Source organism: Girardinichthys multiradiatus, chromosome 18 (assembly GCF_021462225.1).
Source record: "Girardinichthys multiradiatus isolate DD_20200921_A chromosome 18, DD_fGirMul_XY1, whole genome shotgun sequence".
Lineage (NCBI taxonomy): Eukaryota > Metazoa > Chordata > Actinopteri > Cyprinodontiformes > Goodeidae > Girardinichthys > Girardinichthys multiradiatus.
Window position 1 is genome coordinate 31,776,079 of NC_061810.1, and position 20,570 is coordinate 31,796,648.

At 38.1% G+C, this 20,570-nt stretch overlaps 1 protein-coding gene across 2 annotated transcripts; it reads left to right on the forward strand.

Moving 5' to 3' along the window:
• The first annotated feature begins 6,753 nt into the window (after window positions 1-6,753).
• postnb (periostin, osteoblast specific factor b) lies at window positions 6,754-18,069 on the forward strand. Of its 2 annotated transcripts, XM_047392622.1 has the most exons (21): window positions 6,754-6,911; window positions 7,426-7,524; window positions 10,236-10,300; window positions 10,489-10,646; window positions 10,729-10,893; window positions 11,004-11,150; window positions 11,231-11,372; window positions 12,712-12,924; window positions 13,038-13,172; window positions 13,931-14,079; window positions 14,225-14,361; window positions 14,550-14,680; window positions 14,792-14,922; window positions 15,177-15,279; window positions 15,404-15,471; window positions 15,650-15,695; window positions 15,813-15,926; window positions 16,001-16,048; window positions 16,209-16,286; window positions 16,375-16,404; window positions 17,497-18,069. In XM_047392622.1, exons 1-21 carry the CDS (start codon window positions 6,793-6,795, stop codon window positions 17,523-17,525), a joined length of 2,307 nt encoding a protein of 768 aa, XP_047248578.1. In that variant the 5' UTR covers window positions 6,754-6,792; the 3' UTR covers window positions 17,526-18,069. The 2 variants fall into 2 exon arrangements, with proteins under 2 accessions (XP_047248578.1, XP_047248579.1); XM_047392623.1 differs by lacking the exon at window positions 16,375-16,404.
• Window positions 18,070-20,570: the final 2,501 nt, after the last annotated feature.

Below are 20,570 nucleotides of genomic sequence, written 5' to 3' on the forward strand. Positions count from 1 at the left end.
GGCGGACCATAGCAGCAAGAGCTGTGAGGAAATTATGGAAAATTACACTTTCTGTGATACAAATTAACTTCTACAATGTTTTTAGTGCGGGAATATAACTATGTAGACGTGAAATATCTGCTTGATTTATCTAGACATCGCTTAATTTCAGTGAACGTTTAACACAAGTTATTTCTAACAGTTTATGTTATTATTTTAATTGTTACTGAAAATCAATTTAACATTTCAGGTGATATTAAGGTTAACCAGAATAAATGGACAGTTTTATGTAATCCAACTGTATTGCTGGACAGTGTGATTGAGAATAAATAAGCTTTTCAATATTAATTTTTAATGAAGAAATGTGCTATATGTTTTAAAAGTTTATTTATAATTCAGTTAGCATTATAATTTCTGATTCCAGGTACAATCCAGACACAATCATGTTCAGGTAAAAAAGATGTTTGATTTAACTAGCCAATAAACAAATAGATAGCAACTTTATGGCTAATGTATGTCGACATATTTTATATATATATATATATATATATATATGGGGGAAGAAAACATTCATATATCTATTATAGAGCGTGTTTTTGGAATGATGAAAACCAGATCCAGGGCCATCTTCCTGCAAACGCTAGAGGTACCTTTGTACCTCACGTACGTTTTAACCTAGATCCATTTTATATATACATTATACACAATATATACACAATATATACACATACACATATATGCACCCTCTTTTAAATTGTTTTCAGGTCATAACGGCATGCACCATCCTCCACAACATCTGCCTTGATGCTGGGGATGTCATGGCCCCAGAGGATGACCCAGAGGAGGCTGTAGAAGAGGATGAGGGTGAGGTTTGGACTGAGACAGTCAGCGTTGCTCCCTGGCTGGACCAGCTTTCAGCTGAGGTGTCCGCCCTGGAGGAGGTACCACCAGAACATGACTACTGTGTCAACCAAGTATAATATTATAGATGTGATTACTTTTTGAGGGGTATAACTAATTGTAATATTTTGTGAGCACCATCTTCTAATTCTGCATTTTTCCGATTACCTCTTAGTGATGTGGCAGTCGTCAATTCAGCCAGCCCTTTAAACCCACTTGATGGACGATACCGTGGACAGCGGAGAGAGGCATCACAAACATCTGCAGACCACCCGTGTGATGCTTCGCTCACCATTCAGAAAGACTAACCAAAGGTCTCAGTTGTAGCATCCCATCCAAGTCTCTGACCTTGTGAAAGATTTAGCCACACTGCCAAACTTTCTGTTCAGAAAGACATCTGCCTCTTTGTTCTGTTGAAGAGGTTTTTCCAGGAACCAGTCACTCAGGTTGATCCTGCTGTCGCCATTGTAAATATTTGTACATATATATTTTTTTTGCCTTTTGTCTTGTAATCTTGATCTGTTTGAATGTTTTCTTCCCCCATTCTGTTTAAAGTGCTGTTTGTATATTTCATAATAAATTCTGTTTATAACTCTAAATGAAGTTGATGTATTGTTAGATCAAATGGAAATAACATTAGTGACAAAAAATTTTTTGAAATGTATTAGAACACCTTAAAACTTTAAGGAACAATCTGAACAAAACTTAATATTTCTGATGTAGCATCTTATTTTGGTGCCATTCTTTGGAAAACAGTCTGTCCATTCTCTGTGCCCTCATGTCCTCCCTGATCAACTCCATCATCTCTGTCCCTCTTTCTTTTCTGACCCCTTCTTGCTGGCTCACTGTTTTCCTTCTCCATCTGGTTGCCCACCACACCGCTTGGCCCTGGAGTGTCCTCAGGGATGGAGGCAATTAGGACAGGAGGTGTTGTGGAAGACCTCTGTCCCAACACCTCATCCATAAAGACAAACCAGGGCCAAGTAACAGCAGTGGGCTTTTCACTGACTCCCTCTCCTGACCCTGGATACTTGCAATCCTAAAGTTAGATGGAATTAAAAAAAAAGAGTTGACTAAACAGAGAAACCAACAAGACTTTTGGAAATATTTTTTTTATTTGTGTGTGACATGAGAACTTCTGAACATACTCTAAATTTAATTTTTTTTTTTTCAAATTCTCCCACATTGTTTTGGCCTGCAAAATGGGTGACCTTCCCCTGTTGGTCCATCTTCTCCAGAATTGTCCTAAACCGAAAGAAGTATGTTAATCACTGGATGGATATTTATGAAAGTTAGAAAGATAGGAGTTATTGAAACTGGACAGAAACTGACTGCAAAGAATGTTGTTATTGTACCTCTAAGCCACGGTGGCTGAGTTTTTAGCTCCAGTAAAAAGGTGGTGGTTCTCACCCCTGAGCTTAATAAACTGGCCCATCTGATCCTTTGTACCTAAAGAAAATATGAAAATACAAAAAAAAAAAAAACATCTTGCTTAATATCAGAGCAAAAATAAAGCCTTTTTAAATTTTACATTTGTCTTAATTTGAAGAAAATATTAAAATATTTCTATGCAAATGTCTAGAACAAGCTCTTTCAAACTTTTCACTTCTTTACTGAGATTCACTTACATTTGGAGGTGTATTCCTCGTCGGGTTTACCTGGAATCAGAAATTATAATGCTAACTGAATTATAAATAAACTTTTAAAACATATAGCACATTTCTTCATTAAAAATTAATATTGAAAAGCTTATTTATTCTCAATCACACTGTCCAGCGATACAGTTGGATTACATAAAACTGTCCATTTATTCTGGTTAACCTTAATATCACCTGAAATGTTAAATCGATTTTCAGTAACAATTAAAATAATAACATAAACTGTTAGAAATAACTTGTGTTAAACGTTCACTGTGATGACTGCCAGCGGGAGCTTAGTGCCGATAGTCCGGTCAGATTTCTCCAAGTTTAGCTCGCCTCACCGCCGGTAGGGCTGGCGAGGCGAGCCAGTTACTACGCCGGGAGCGGAAAACTCCGAACACGTCGGAGCACGTTTGAAATTAAGCGATGTCTAGATAAATCAAGCAGATATTTCACGTCTACATAGTTATATTCCCGAACTAAAAACATTGTAGAAGTTAATTTGTGTCACAGAAAGTGTAATTTTCCACAATTTACTCACAGCTTTTGCTGCTATGGTCCGCCATGGCTTCCCCTGCTTGACCAATCCGCTTCGACTCGCAATGAATGATGGGAAATGATGGGCCGCGAAGGATACTCATGACCCATCCTTCAAATCGAGCAAAAGAAAGACACATTTGTCGGCCGCATTTGAGGGAGTCTTGGAATGATTCATGAATTGGGACAGCCTTCGTTGCCGCGCTGTAACCTAATCGGCCTACCAATACGGCCTTCGAAGGATGCAGCCCCTGAGGCTGACTTCCGGGTCAGCCTCGGCGTTGGTACATTCCCTTTCCGGTTGATTTTCTGAAATGTAAATTTGTTTTCTGAAATGTAAAAGTGTTTTCTGAAATCTAAATTTGTTTTCTGAAATGTAAATTTGTTTTTTGAAATGTACATTTGTTTCGGTACTTGTAAAAGTGTTTTGCATCTTGTTAATTTGTTTTCTGAAATGTAAATTTGTTATCTGAAATGTAAATTTGTTTCGGTACATGTAAAAGTGTTTTGCATCTTGTTGATTTGTTTTCTGAAATGTAAATTTGTTTTCTGAAATGTAAAAGTGTTTTCTGAAATGTAAATTTGTTTTCTGAAATGTAAATTTGTTTCGGTACTTGTAAAAGTGTTTTGCATCTTGTTAATTTCTTTTCTGAAATGTAAATTTGTTTTCTGAAATGTAAATTTGTTTCGGTACTTGTAAAAGTGTTTTGCACCTCCCGGCCACCGTACTGAGTGGACCATGTTCCTCGCAGCTATTGTCGATGCTGCTGCCTGTAGCTGCGGCCGTAAGGTCTCCGGTGCCTGTCGCAGCGGCAATCCCCAAACCTGGTGGTGGACACCGGCAGTAAGGGACGCTGTCAAGCTGAAGAAGGAGTCCTATTGGGTGTGGTTGGCTTGTGGGACTCCTGAGGCAGCTGACGGGTACTGTGAGGCCAAGCGTGCCGCGGCTCAGGCTGTGGCAGAGGCAAAAACTCGGGCCTGGGAGGAGTTCGGTGAGGCCATGGAGAAAGACTACAGGCTGGCCTTGAAGCGATTCTAGCAAACCGCCCGGCACCTCAGGAGGGGGAAGCAGTGCTTCGCCAACACTGTTTACATTGGGGGTGGGAGGCTGCTGACCTCAACTGGGGACATTATCGAGCGGTGGAAGGAGCACTTTGAGGATCTCCTCAATCCTGCCATCACGCATTACCTGGTGGAAACAGAGTCTGGGGACTCGGGGTTAGACTCTTTCATCACCCAGGCTGAAGTCACAGAGGTGCTTAAAAAGCTCTGCGGTGGCAGGGCTTTGGGGGTGGATGAGATCTTCCCTGAGTACCTCAAGTCTCTGGATGTTGTGGGGCTGTCATGGTTGACACGCCTCTTCAACATTGCGTGGCGGTCGGGGACAGTGCCTCTGGACTGGCAGACTGGGGTGGTCCTCCCCTTCATAAGAAAGGTGACCGGAGGGTGTGTTCCAACTACAGGGGGATCACACTCCTCAGCCTCCCAGGTAAGGCCTACGCCAGGGTATTGGAGAGGAGAGCCCAGCCCATAGTCAAAACCTCGTCTTTAGGAGGAGCAGTGTGGTTTTCGTCCCAGCTGTGGAACACTGGACCAGCTCTATTCCCTCTACAGGGTGCTCGAGGGTAAATGGGAGTTCGCCCAACCGGTCCACATGTGTTTTGTGGACCTGGAGAAGACATTCGACTCTGTCCCACATGGTGCCCTGTGGGGGTTCTCCAGGAGTATGGAATCAGGGGCCCTTTATTAGGGGCCATCCGGTCTTTGTACAAGCGGAGCAGGAGTTTGGTCTGCATTGCCGGCACTAAGTCGGATCTGTTACCAGTGCATGTTGGACCCTTTGTCACCGGTACTGTTCATAACTTTTATGGACAGGATTTCTAGGCGCAGCCAAGGGCCGGAGGGGATCTGGTTTGGGGACCAGTGGCTTTTGTCTCTTCTTTTTGCAAATGACGTGGTCCTGCTGGCCCCCTCTAGCCAAGACCTACAGCTTGCGCAGGGGCGGTTTGCAGCCGAGGTTGAACTGGCTGGGATGAAGATCAGCTCCTTCAAGTCCGAGGCCATGGTTCTTGACTGGAAAAGGTTGTCCTCTCTATTTTACCTAAGATATTTATTGCTTTGTGCACAGACAAGATTTATTTTCCATTTTGTTTTACTTATAATAGTCAAATTTTGTTCCACCTTGGGGGACTTTTCATCATATTACATCAAAATTTGCATAATTGAAATTATAGCTTTGTGGATTTGTGGAAGAGCTGAAAGAGTTGTCTGGGGAGAGGGACGTCTGGGCGTCTCTGCTGAGTCTGCTGCCCCTGCGACCCGGTCCCGGATAAAGCGGAAGACAACGAGTACGAGTACAAGTACAAACAAGTTAGTTTGTTGTTCTTTAGTTGGATTGTTTGCTGGGATTGTAAAGTTACTTTAGTCCAGGATGATTAAAGTACACTTTATTAATTTTTGTTTAGTCCTCGGATCAAAGTAATCAGTGATCAAAGGTTGCTGTTTCTAAGGATGAGTTGATAATTTTGTATTTTTTGCCTATTAGTTCAAAATAAAAAGGTAGTGCACAAGCAAGTCAAATAGTTCTCAGACACAAATTTCCGTTTTTAGGATTGACTTGTTCTCAGTGTGCTGTCAGTCTTCAATGTAATTGCTGTCTTGCATATGGCATCTGGCAGAAGCAAAAAGAATTGGCAAAATATGGTCCATCCACATGATGAAATTGATGCCAGTTGGATATACTTCGCAATGTCATGGTTGCAAAGCAAAAATTATTTGATGAAGTCCCTCAAAAAGGAAAATGCAATGGGTTTGCTAATGTCTACAAAAGAAACTGCAACTTTGAACAATAATTAACAAAGTCTGATATTAATTTCAGTTTAGTTTGATTTTAGTTTAAACACCCTTTCAAAGCATTCTGTAGAAAATCAATAAAGTTATATAAAATTAAATCAAATACGGTCAGATTCAAACCATAGGAAAAAGGTTATGTGTGTTTTAACACAGCATATGTAAATATCTAGATATATTTTGAGGAATTTAAATGTATGTTTTCTGATTATGAAAAAATGACTTCGAACTAATACTTGAATTTGTATTTTGTTCTTTAATTTCAGATTTTAAAAAACACAAACAAAACACATTTGCTCTAAATATTTTGGATCCAAAGTAAAAATCATTATGTTTTAGAATTATGTGCAAAAGTAATGTGTTTGCACTCTGTCCTACCACTAGGGGGAACAAACTGCCCTCTGAAGCAAGTACACACTTCAGCTTAGAGCTGTTACTTCAAACAGTATGTACAGTATTTTTTTCCTTTCATTCTTTTTTTCTTCATTAAAGTTTGTTTTTCTCACAAATTACACTCTCATAGACTAGTTGCATCTTAATTTTTCATTCGAAGTATAAAAACCGCTCCAAATTAACAACAGTGTGCTTTATTGAATTTATTTCTGAAAGCTTTGATTTGGATTTTTAGATAATTGTACTCTACAAATATCATCATTCATTTAAAAGAAATGTTACAAATAATGATTTATGGACCACAATTCATCACACAAATAATGCTCCTATTGAGAAACAGGAGAAGTGTTTCATTTTGAAGGGTTTGCGTTGCTCATGCACGTCAGAAATTCAACCAACCTCCTAGAGTGGAGGGTGAGACTTGGGCTATATAAACTTCAGGAAAGAGCCTGCTTCTTTTACTCTGGGTTGGAGGCGCATTCAGGAATCAAGAATGAAGCAAATTTTTGTGTCTGCCTTTGCACTCTTTGTGCTTTCTACCCTTGATTATGCTGACTCCTCAGCTTATGACAAAATAGTTACCCACAGCCGCATCAGGGCAAGAAAAGAAGGGTAAGTCAAACAATATCGACGATTATTTTAAAGATTAGATTTTGCTTGCTTGGATAGTTAACCTACAGTACCTCAATATTTCACTGCACATGCATGAATCTTGAATTTTTGAGGTCCGTTTTCACCGGTGTACATTTATGTTTGTTTCTCCTAAGGAAAAGCTACTTTCTTGCAATTTAATTTCATAAATTGTGAGAGAATTTTTATTTAATACTATATTGTTTTAATGACATAACCTCATAATGATAGTTGTTGAATTAATATTAATAACTGACATTACATCCACAACAGGCACTGATATAATTATTAATGATTGACTGCCTTTCTTCAGAAGCAACAGGAGAAACTGCTAAATATATATTCATGCTTGACAGTTTGATATCTTACCAAGCAGTTTCTTTGTTTTGTTTTACCACATAGTCAAGATGAATAAGTTAATTTGAAAAAAATTTTCACTTCGCTTTTTTGTATGATTATTAATCCTTGTCATATTTTCTCCAACAAATTTCCTCAGACCCAATGTCTGTGCCCTTCAGCAAGTTATGGGGACAAAGAAGAAATACTTTAGCACTTGCCGTAATTGGTACCACGGGTCAATCTGTGGAAAGAAAGCGTAAGTTGGTTATACAGTTTAAAGAGATGACAAATAAGTTTAAAAAATAAAGTTACCTGCAGCAAGGGTTAGGTTTCAGTTTTTTCTGAAATTCTTTTCACCGTTTCTGCCTGCTCTCACATCTTCTCCTGGTTCATCTCAGTAGCTTTCATGGAAACTTGGGTGTTTTTACAGTAACAGACATCTGTTATGCTACTTTGAGCGACACTGGTGTGTAGAATAAAAAAACAACACATTTATTGATGCAGTTTTAAAACGTTTCGCCTTGAAGACAATCCTACTTCATCCCATAAACTTCAATAGGGTTTATATAATGTTAGAAGCCCGGTGGTCGTTGAATGCCACAGTGGTGAACCACTGATTCCAGGATATGATGTGGCTGCAGAATAGTCACTGCATTCATGAATGGAAACACATTCAGTTCTGTCACTAAAACTTCTTGTTTTGTTAGTGGTCCTGCTGGCTCAGCAAATTAGGGCTTAAACATGAATCTAAGCCATGCCTGTTTTTGAGGGTCTTTAAGACTTTTTTCCCCTCTCTTTATTATCCAAAAGCTGATTGTCTTTCAGCGGCAGGTTTAACATGAGACCCCTTCTTTTGCCAACCCCCGCATAACCAAACACAAGTCAAAGTCCACCTTGCAAAAAAAAAAAGTTAAAAATCAGAAAATAATAAATAAAAAAAAAGACTTGAAGTCGAATAGGGGTCCGAAGTTTCCAGGCCCCTTGCCAGACACAATCCCTCAGTGTGGGAAAGCAATATAACGAGAGTTTTGCTGACTTTGCCCCCTCAGGGCTTGTGTAATCGCATCGCCGTTCATGCAACTCCATTCAACCTTGATTCAAATACAGATGTTATATACATTCAGTTAGGCATGGCCTAGAAGCAGTGGTCTTTGCAATGTTTGAAATGTCTGCAGTGGATTAAACAAAGAACACTGTGCGTCAATAAACTCTGCTTATAAAGTCTGAATATTTTCTAATTCTGTTTGTTATCGTGTTCTATTAGAAATTTATTCTGTCTGACATTTGTTACATGTTTTTTTCATGTTTTTTCTCTTTTGTTTTTGAACATGGCATACTTTAAGTGCAGCGCTGTTATTTAATCTCCGTCTCAGATTTCTGCTACAACTGGAGCACACATGTGGAGCTTAAATGGAATACAGATTTTAAACAACCTACTGGAAAATTAAGGTCAAAAATTTTATATTGTGTGCCTCCATTTACATTCAGTTAAATCATTGTAGAATAATGTTGCTTTTTCATGAGCCAATAGTAAGTGGTTTATTTTTTTAAATATAAATGCCTAATATTGTTCTTACTACATAACTTTAATTACGGTATGTCAAACTGAAGTTGGATTAGGATCAACATCTCGCACAATAAACCTAAGAAATCTATCCTAATGACCTCCTCAATACCACATATGGTATTGCTTATCTTTAATAGCTGCATCTGCATTGAGGGTCTTTTTATTGTTGAATAGTTGTGAGTTATTTTGGGTGAAATGTACATCATCACATTGTGGAGTTAGAGCTGCAGTTTCAACATGACTGAACATGTTTGAGTACATCATGTATTTATCTGGCAGCAGCACCTTATGTTTTACAGTTCTCTTCAAGTTGCAGTCTCAGGCAAAATGAGTGGAAGAAACAAATCTCCACTTGCTTCTTAACCAGCAATCCATTTTAACTTGAATCAGTTGTGTTTCATTTTATAAGACTTTTTATTGTCTTTTAAACATAACCGAACAAATTATTACAGCCTCTAAATGTAATATTTTTGTGCTTGCAATTCTATTATAATACCCTCATGATCCAGCACTATATATATGCCAAAATCCCAACATGTTTGAGGTTGGTCGAATGTGAAGAAAAGTTCAAAATTCATTGTTATTGTCACGGGTTACTTGATATTGGACCCCACAATGCAGACAAGCAGGCAGCGTGATGGTAAGTGAAGAAAAAGTTTAATTTACAAAAACTCACACTCAGCAGGAGGCAGGAACAAAACAAACGGGCAGGCAAGACAGGCATGGCATGATAAAAAAAAAGACAAGACTTGGTTAGAGAACTAGACATGAGCATGAGAGTGAAAGATGTTTCCGCGAAGACAAACAGAGCAGGTGTGAATATATCGAGTGAAAACCAGGTGAAGCAAGGGGACAGATTAACTTGGACAGGTGAGCCGAATAAACTTAATTGACAGACAGAACAAAACGTGGCTGCGGCCAAAACAGAGACTCTAATAAACAAACTAGAAAAACATGAACAAGACAACAAAACTAAAGCATGACCAGGAAAAACAGAAGCATGATTCAAAATCTAAGAAGAATAATAACAAAAGAACGAGTCAAAACCTTGACTGTGAAAAACATAAGAAGAAACCCAAAACCAAAAACCAAACCACCCTACATCATGACAGTTATCTTGGCAAGAAAATAATCTACTACTGAAATGGTAGCATTATCCTCAGGGCACCCTTTTCCTGAGGTTTTGGCTCAAAGTGCTGGATCGCACTGTGTTGAGATAATCCAGGAGATAATAAGTTACATCTGCAAACACAGAAGACTCCTCTAAAAGATAGACATACAAGTCATTACACATTTCTAAATTGTTATACAACCAAGTTAAAAAAGTTATTGCAAATATAATTAAACAAAATGTGAAATACTCATGGATTTGACTCTATGTTTATTTGTTTTCTCTGTAGGTCTGTACTGTATGAGTGCTGTCCAGGTTACATCAAGCTTGAAGGCATGCGTGGCTGTCCTGCAGGTATAGTCTGTGCTAGAACATACTGGGTGCACAAAAGTTATATGGAGGCTCATAATCCATCTGAAGAATATTTGTGAAATATTTTTTTTAATTAAACCCAGTTAAGAGGGAGCATTTTTATTACCGCATAGTCTCTTTACATCAGTTAATTGTTTTTTTTGTTTTACAAAAGCATATTTGTTTTTTAGTTGCTCCAATTGACCACGTGTATGGGAGTTTGGCTCTAGTGAAGGCCACTTCAACCCAAAATTATGCTGACATTTCTAAACTAAGAGCTGAGATTGAGGGACCAGGATCCTTCACTTTCTTTGCTCCGAGCAACGAGGCCTGGGAGCTGTTGGATGAGGTGAGTCAGGACAAAACAATAATTTCTGCAACGTCTTAACGTTTCTGTCACCATTGACCATTTTGTTTCCCTCATCTTACAGACTGTAAGGAATGCACTGGTCAGCAACGTCAACATTGAACTCTACAATGCTCTGCGCTATCACATGGTCAACAAACGCCTGCTGACCAAAGATTTAAAGAATGGATTGACACTGACCTCTATGTACAATGACCTTGGTCTCTATATTAACCATTATTCCAATGGGGTGAGCTTTGCCATGTAGTTGCACCCTACATGTAGAACTATTGCAGCATAGCCGTCTTGTGTTAGAACAATGTATCTGAGGTTTAACATAAAAATGTATATTGTTTGCAGGTGGTTACTGTAAACTGTGCTAGGATTATCTATGGTAACCAGGTGGCAACAAATGGAGTCGTTCATGTCATTGACCGTGTCATCACTAGTGTTGGAAGCACTATGCAGGATTATATTGAAGTTGAGGAGGACTTGACAACGCTAGCTGTAAGTATACAAAATATACCTATTTGCCCATTTTATTTTATGTTCATAATCATAATGCTGCTGGTGAAACCACCTGTTAGGACGTAGTTCAGACTGCTGGACTGCTGGAAAAACTGGGTCAGCCAGGACACTACACTCTCTTTGCCCCCACCAATAATGCCTTTGATAAGATTGGTGGTGATACCATGGAAAGACTTTTAAGTGACAAGGGTGTCCTCAAAGGTAAATGACAATGATATATATATATTTTTTTATTTTACATTTTAACATTGCTTATTTTAAATAAGGGAAACCACTTTGGATCTGTGAAATACATATACAGTTCTAATCAGAGGTTTACATATACACATTATTGGCATGAATGTCATTCTTTTTCCAGGGGTGGATAATGTAACAAAATGCAGCTTTATTTATTTTGAAAAACAAGAATTGAGAGGAATATCACTCGGTCATTCTGGCATATTATCTGAATTGGTTGGTTTCCTGGGGTGTGTTTGGAATCAATGTCATGTTGGAACACCCAGTTGTGTCCAACCAATAAAGATAAAATGGTTATATAATCTTCAATAAAAACCAAGGATCCACAAGGCTTAGGCCTATCATAAATATATATATATACCTGCAAGTTCTTGTACATCACTTCAAATCAGCTGCTAACCAGTTAAAAGTTTGACACAGTTGTGTGGTACAACTTGACAATGTTCCCAAACTCAAATTAAAACTTTGGGACAGATAAAGTAGGATAACAATCGAATAGCCCCCAACCTTATTCTAATTGAGAATTTCGGGATTTTGTGTTGAAGCCAAGTTCATGCTAGAAAACCATTCAATTTAAATCCTTCTGTCAAAAAAGTGCTTAAATACTTGCCACAATTATGGCAAATGTGCGTTCAAAGTGTAACTTTCTGAGGGACATTTTAATAAATATTAGTGGAAATGTCTGTACATATTTGGGCATGTATAAATGTTATGCTGTCTGGACAACAGAAGATCCTGAACAAATTCAAGCTTATTCACCCAATTCTTGTTTTTTTTTATCGATTAAGCCCAATTAAAGACATTCTTTCCAATGCTGAATGCATGTAAACTTTTCACCATAACTATATTTAGTCTTAAAGTCCCCAAAAGAGGTCAGTTTTATGTCTCAAACATAACAATTTGCCTTGAAATGCATTATATTTATGTTTAGAAGTATTTATGGTGAGTTATCAGTCACATAGGAAACACTACAACAATCACAATTTAAAGCCTACGAATATTGGGCTTTAAAAAAACCGTGAAAAATTTTTGGCATCAGATTTGTAAAGACTGAGTAGCAGGATGCAGCTGTTTTAATGAGCAGGCTGAATAACTTGGCATGATATTTCCACAATTCTCAGTAGCTTGGCCAATAAGATCAGATCAAATTTCTACATATCAAGACATCCAGTCAAAGGGTCCAAAAGGATCTACAGGTTTCCATGGCATTATCTGTTCAGCTTAATATGACAAGTCACTCTTCATGCATCCTATAAATGCCTTACTACACTGTTTAAAGAAAAAATATATATTGTCTTTCCAGCTCTTCTGAGTTTCCACCTCCTGGACTCAGTCCAGTGCTCTGAGGCCATCATGGCTGGAACTTCTTATGAAACCCTGGAGGGAAACAACATTGAAATTGGCTGCGATGGAGAGAGTTTAACAGTTAATGGCATCAAAATGGTGCTTAAAAAGGACATAGTCACTACCAATGGTGTTATTCACCTTATTGACCAAGTGCTGATTCCAGACTCAGGTTAGATCACCATTTTCCCTAATTGTCCTACTTCAGCATACCTTATTGTTTACTAAAATATTTGTCTGTCTTTCACATTTTAAAGGTGTTTGATTTTTTGTTTTTGCTTTTAGCTAAGCAGGTAATGGAACTGTTGGGAGATTCACAGTCAATATTTGGTGACATGGTGTCCGAGCTGGGCCTTTCCACTGAGATTAGAGCAGATGCTGAATACACTTTGCTGGCTCCTTTCAATGCTGCTTTTACTGGTGAGTCAGAAACAGCGTGGTATATCATATATGGCATCTCTGTTCTGCAGTCCTCAGAAGGCCTCAAGTGACATCAGGCTGCTCCTTGTTTGGTTACAGTGTTGTCTTTCCATAAATGCTTCTTGTAAGCTTGTTGTTAATGTATAATTTTGCAGACATATTAGCCATATGAATGCCCATAAAGCCAGAGAATGTATAATTCAGATGCACAATCTAGAGTAGATATATAGGAACATGTATCTTGTGTTCAGAACATGTACAGCAAACTGTGAAAGCTGTCACTTCTTTATCATCAGAACATGCAGTGCCACTAACAGGTTGAGCTTTGCAATGTCTCTATTTGAAAAGATTTTAAAGCAAAAGATATACATACACTGCATGTATCACTCCAGGCAAAAGAAGGTTTCTGTCAACAACAATCTCCCAAAGAACCCAATCTTTACCGCCTTATCTTGAGGAAGCAAATGAGGTTCTTTAACATAAAGGAAAAGTATTAATTATTAGTTTTTAGGAAACTAAGAAAATTCAATACATAATTAATGTATGCTAGGTCATCATAATTTATTAGTGACTGTAGGTTACATGTATTAATTACAGAGCCATAACGTCACTGTTAGTCAAAGGTATTGGTTTATGACACAGTAGTGGCAACTTGTGGGCTTTTGTTGCTGTGATAATAATGAATACATTTAACAAAAAAAATACTTGCAATGGAAGGATGTTAACTTAAACAAGAGAAAAATGTCTTTCAATTCCAGCTGAAGTGATGGCAATGGATCAAAGGGATTTCAGGATCATCCTGGAGAACCACATCTTAAAGAATAAGATTGGCCTTGGACAACTGTATAATGGCCAGCAGCTGGAGACCATTGGTGGAAAAATTCTCAGGGTCTTCATTTACCGCACGGTGCGTCATCTTCTCCAGACTTCTGCCTTACAATGAGAGTTTTATACCACTAGACAAACACTTCATCCTTGATGTCATACTTCCAGTAATATTTTGAAGATATCACATCAAACCTTTGCTTTTAACTTGTGGATTTGCGCTGCAGGCGGTGTGTATTGAGAATTCCTGCCTGATAAGAGGCAGCAAAGAAGGGAGCAATGGAGCCCTTCATCTCATGAGGACTATGTTGAAACCTGCAGAAAAATCAATGTTTGAGATTCTGACTGAAAGTGGAAGTTTCAAGTAAGTTCCAAACAATTTTGGTAAAAGTGGACTTTGGTGTTAAAAGACAGCATCAGTCTCAAACCACCTTTCATTTTCCATGAAATTCATTAAGCACACATGGAAACAACAAAGTGCTGTCAGTGCAAGTTATCAGTCCTCTGTGGTTTCTTTAACAGCCAACTTTTTTCTTCTTCTTTGTGCTGCAGGATTTTTTTGTCTCTAATGGAAGCTGCTGGGTTGACAGACCTGCTCAGACAGGAGGGAGGCTTTACTCTGTTTGCCCCTAGCGATAAGGCATTTGCTGCTTTGACTGAAAGGGATGTGAACTTGTTGAAAGGTACATCTGCTGTAATGACTTTACCTTTGATTGTACCTCTGGCACTTATTTTGACAGTTGAAAATTTGGTAATTTCCTTAATAAATAATGTTTTGCTGTTATTTATTTCAGACAACATAAATGGTCTCAGGACAATTCTTCTATATCACTTCAGTAATGGTATTGTCATTGGAGGTGGTCTGGAGGCTGGCGTGACCAATCTTCTTAAATCTCTCCAGGGAAGCAACCTCCAACTTAAATCAGTAGGTATTCAGTCCTGAAAATTTTTACGCAATTGATTATTCAATACATATATAAATATGTTTAAGACTCGAAGGTTTTGTGTTCTGAATATTTAGCTATTAATTTGTTAGTTGTGTAATCATCAAATACAATCTCATCGTATACTGTGATACCACAGCCAGCCGCAAGCTACTGAAATCTCCTGGAGTTCAGTGTTAATTCCTGTTAATGCCATAATTTTGCCATTTATTATTGCTTTAACTGTTCACATCAGGCAGATAATGCTGTGCAAGTGAATTCTGTGCAGCACCAAGAAAGCGATAAAATGGCCACCAATGGTGTTATTCATTTTATCGACCAAATGTTGTACCCTCAAGGTAGGAATTTTGTCTCTTCAACGTCTCTAACATTCACTTCCATTAATAAATATTTCAAGACATGTTCTTGTTTTTAAATTGCATAAAAGCCTAATTGTGGTTAACTTCCTCTGCTGCCTTTCAGATATCCCTGTGGGGAGTCAGGATCTCCTCATGATATTTAAGAAGTTAATTACATACATACAAATCAAGGTGAATTAAGTTTTTATCAAAGCTTCAACAATTTTATAGAGCGGCATGTTGCTTTCTGTATTAGACAAAATATGTGCCTTCACTCTTCATTATGTACAGGACCTTTTTTTTAAAATGTATTTTAATATGCAGTGTTTTAATAATATTCTGCTATAACTATTGTTCAAACTTTTTACAGTTCGTTTCAGGATACAGTTATAAGGAAATACCCCTTACATTTATGAGTAAGTAATGCTATGTATATTTTACCTAAGGAACTCTTAAAATTCTGTTCATTAAGGCTATTACACTGCCAGGTTAATGAAACAGTCTCTTATTTTTTATTTTCTATTATTTCACAGCTACTAAAATAAAAAAGGTGACAAGGGTTATTGAAGGGCAGCCCTCCATCACCAAGGTTACCAGGGTCATTGAAGGTGAACCTTCTATCACTAAAGTCACCAGGATTGTCTCAGGTAAATATTTGTCAATCAGTCATTATGTCAAAAGCCTCACATAAGTCCTGAAAACTAAGAAATTCTCTTTCCAGGCCCTCAATATTCTGTCAGTTCTGGGACCACAAACATTGCCCTGGAAGGTAAGTGAATGTAAAAGTACAAGGATATTTACTGTAATGTTCAGCCTTTATCTTTATAATGACAGATTAATTAGAAAATAGAGTATGACTGATAAAACATTAGATGTATGACTTGTAAAATCTGTAATTTCACCGAAAGAAAACTTAATTTTTCCATCAGGAGTTGACCTTTCAAAAATTACCACCATTGAAGGGAACGCTGATCTTGACTCTGAGCAATTTACCAGGATGGTCCAAAGTGAGTTTTATCATTCTGTACAACTCACTGACTCTGAAGAACTGTTATTTATTAATGTGGGGTGTGTATGTTTGCTTCCCTTTTGTAGAAGGAAGACCTAATCCAAGAAGAGTTGTAGGTAAAAAGAAAAAAGAAAACAATAAGAAAAAAAAAGAAATAGCAAAACCCTTGAATTTCACCCAGTCTAAATAGAATCTCCAACACTGTCTTTGAGCTGATGTTGGCTGTAATTTCATGTCTGTTCCTGCATTCGTGTCACATACTTTTTGCATTACATATATGTACCGCCACCATCAGTCATTCTGGGTGTTGTTAGTGGAATGGTTTGACATTTTTAAAAATTAACTTGTAGTGCTTGTTTTTTACCTGAAAAGTACATGAAAAAAACCCATATGTGCATGGTAAATGTGAAGAACAAAAACAACACAAAGCAAACCAAAACAAAAATGATTACTTCCATCTAACTCTATCTTCAGATATAGGACTTCCAGAAACCCCGTTTTTTTTATCTGCTTAGTTTAAATTGCTTTGCTTAAACGTTGGAGACGGTAGCCAGATTACCTTTTGAATCCCCCCAGGTTGCCTTGTAACTTCACTGGGAAAAACTGTTTAAGCCAAAAAGTAAAACCTACTGTAAAACCTCATGTGTTCTTATTCCACACAAATTAAAGAAATAATGAATAAAATTGGGGTTTGCTGGTTGTTGCTTTATGATGTGTATGTTGGCTGATTCTATCACTTTCCAGTTCATGAGCTAAGCTAAGCCAGCCGAATGCTGAATCACAATTTCCATGCAGACACAGGGATTGTTACCGTTCTCTTTGTCCTTAATTCCAGTGAGGAAGCACATGAGTATATTTCCAAAAAAGTCAACCAATCCCTAATGTGAACTGTGGCTTCTTGCTCATTTCAACATGCTTGCCTGCACATTTCTCACCTAAATGTTAAGCTGACATTTACTGTCTGTGCAGCTGCAGTGTGTGCAACTTTTTTGTGAGGTCTGTCCGAGGTCCATAATTCACATAAGTTGTGAGGTTCTGCGGGGGTAGCCATACTCCCACCTTCTTGCTGAGCTTGGTTCTGCCATGTGGAAGGGGCTGAGATCAGACCATAAAGATTTTTTAGCTGCGATGCAATACTTATTTCCCATTTAGGCAATAAGCAGTTCTATGTGACTAACATTTATTTATTGTTCTATCTCCTCTGTTAGCTGGCAACAGGAGGAGGGGAAGGAACTGAGCCTGGCCAGATGAGGATATCTTCCTGGTGAAGTTATACATGGAGGCTGAAACTCGGGTCTTAAACAAGATACATCTGAAGTGTCGGTTTCTGAATATATTGTGATAGTACTTGCTAACCACAAAGAACCATTCTTATAAACTCTCAAATTTAGTGGTGCTTTATTTGTATATAGATTGAGTCATTAAATTCATTGTATGTTAGCAGCTCAAATGACATTTTTTTTTCAAGATTTCAGTTCAATGTATCATAGCAAAAGCGTGTTTTTCTAACATTTTTATGACTTTGATAGAGGTCAATGTTAGAGCAAGGAAGTCTTACGAGATGTTTTGAGAAATATCTCAACACAAAAATGGTTTAAAAAAATGTTTTTTCTCACTCAACTGCTATATAGCTTTAACATATCACTCTATAAGTGGTTTAAGGTTTCATGTACATTTTGTTGGCTGCTTTTGTCATTTGTAATGATACAGCTTAGTCCAGGTATGTTCTTTTCTGTTTTCCAAAAATCCTGGAATAAAGTGCTTTCGTTGAGATAAATGAAGTATTGTAAAATAGTTATTTCTATTTTCCTTCAAAGGTCTATACATTTTTTATGTTGGGTAAGAAATATCTCAGCTTAAATCTACAGTGCCTTGCGAAAGTACTCGGCCCCCTTGAACTGGTCAACCTCTTGCCACATTTCAGGCTTCAAACATAAAGATATAAAATTCAAATTTTTTGTGAAGAATCAACAACAAGTGGGACACAATTGTGAAGTGGAATAAAATTTATTGGATGCGTCAAACATTTTTAACAAATAAAAAACTGAAAAGTGGAGCGTGCAATATTATTCGGACCCTTTACTTTCAGTGCAGCAAACTCACTCCAGAAGTTCAGTGAGGATCTCTGAATGATCCAATATTGTCCCAAATGTCTGATGATGATAAATAGAATCCACCTGTGTGTAATCAAGTCTCCGTATAAATGCACCTGCTCTGTGATAGTCTCAGGGTTCTGTTCAAAGTGCAGAGAGCATCATGAAGACCAAGGAACACACCAGGCAGGTCTGAGATACTGTTGTGGAGAAGTTTAAACCCAGATTTGGATACAAAAAGATTTCCCAAGCTTTAAACATCCCAAGGAGCACTGTGCAAGCAATCATATTGAAATGGAAGGAGTATCAGACCACTGCAAATCTACCAAGACCCGGTCATCCCTCTAAACTTTCATTTTAAACAAGGAGAAGACTGATCAGAGATGCAGCCAAGAGGCCCATGATCACTCTGGATGAACTGCAGAGATCTACAGCTGAGGTGGGAGAGTCTGTCCATAGGACAACAATCAGTTGTACACTGCACAAATCTGGCCTTTATGGAAGAGTGGCAAGAAGAAAGCCATTTCTCAAAGATATCCATAAAAAGTCTCGTTTAAAGTTTGCCACAAGCCACCTGGGAGACACACCAAACATGTGGAAGAAGGTGCTCTGGTCAAATGAAACCAAAATCGAACTGTTTGGCCACAATGCAAAACGATATGTTTGGCGTAAAAGCAACACAGCTCATCACCCTGAACACACCATCCCTACTGTCAAACATGGTGGTGGCAGCATCATGGTTTGCGCCTGCTTTTCATCAGCAGGAACAAGGAAGATGGTCAAAATTAATGGGAAGATGGATGGGGCCAAATACAGGACCATTCTGGAAGAAAACCTGTTGGAGTCTGCAAGAGACCTGAGACTGGGACGGAGATTTATCTTCCAACAAGACAATGATCCAAAACATAATGCCAAATCTACAATGGAATGGTTCACAAATAAACGTATCCAGGTGCTGGAATGGCCAAGTCAAAGTCCAGACCTGAATCCAATCGAGAATCTGTGGAAAGAGCTGAAGACTGCTGTTCACGAACGCTCTCCATCCAACCTCACTGAGCTCGAGCTGTTTTGCAAGGAAGAATGGGCAAGAATTTCAGTCTCTCGATGTGCAAAACTGATAGAGACATACCCCAAGCGACTTGCAGCTGTAATTGGAGCAAAGGGTGGCGCTACAAAGTATTAACGCAAGGGGGCCGAATAATATTGCACGCCCCACTTTTCAGTTTTTTATTTGTTAAAAAAGTTTGACACATCCAATAAATTTCATTCCACTTCACTATTGTGTCCCACTTGTTGATTCTTCACAAAAAATTAGAATTTTATATCTTCATGTTTGAAGCCTGAAATGTGGCAAGAGGCTGAAAAGTTCAAGGGGGTCGAGTACTTTCGCAAGGCACTGTAGGTATTGTGTCTGTGATTTGTATTTCTACGAACAAGGTCTTTAAATTGGCTTCTTAAGTTTAAAAGCTTTTCTGTTCACTGGACAAATCTTTCATTTATAGGTTTACAGGGGGTTTCGGCCATCCATTTCTTGAAGTATTCCACACAGACAACTAATTTTATGGTCTCTTGAATTGACTAAAATGAATAAAAACCTGAACAACTGCAGAAGCAAAACAAGAAACATTTGGAATGTACAAAACACAAGCATGAAATAAACCGAAAAATTATTTTGCACACTGCATGAATTATTTCTGATGTTTAGCAGAATTTAATGTCATGTTTTCATACACCAGGCACATGGTTTAACACTACCTGTGTTTGAAGTCATAAAACTATTCATCAGTGTGTTCTTGCTCATATGCCACTTTATTCAAGCAAATTCTTTTGTGACCAATCTTTTTGGTTTGTGCAGACAGTGGTCTGTGGAAAATCGGAAAATTATTTTGCTTGTCAATAAAAGAGCAACAAAATATTGTTTTAGCATTTTTAGCACACAAGATGAAGTGTTGTACAAAAAGACCACAATTCTGTAGCGTATTGCAAAAACTCATTCGCATTAGAACTTGGGTCGTTTCAACTGTAATGTAATGTCAAAACTACACCTGCCTGGAAATTCCCAGGGAATGCGCATATGTTTTAAACATACAGAGCTCTCAGGCAACAATACTGAATACATGACAATATACAGTGTAGACGTTGTTTAGTTTGATGCCAGATCATGCAGAGAACTGTTGGGACTCCAGCCC

Bases quoted from the DNA above. Each gene is read 5' to 3' on its own strand.
- postnb (XM_047392622.1), top strand. From the start codon at position 6,793: ATGAAGCAAATTTTTGTGTCTGCCTTTGCACTCTTTGTGCTTTCTACC. The intron at 14,362-14,549 runs GTAAGTTCCAAA...TTTGTGCTGCAG, and splicing joins ACTGAAAGTGGAAGTTTCAA to GATTTTTTTGTCTCTAATGG. The intron at 16,287-16,374 runs GTGAGTTTTATC...TCCCTTTTGTAG, and splicing joins ATTTACCAGGATGGTCCAAA to AAGGAAGACCTAATCCAAGA.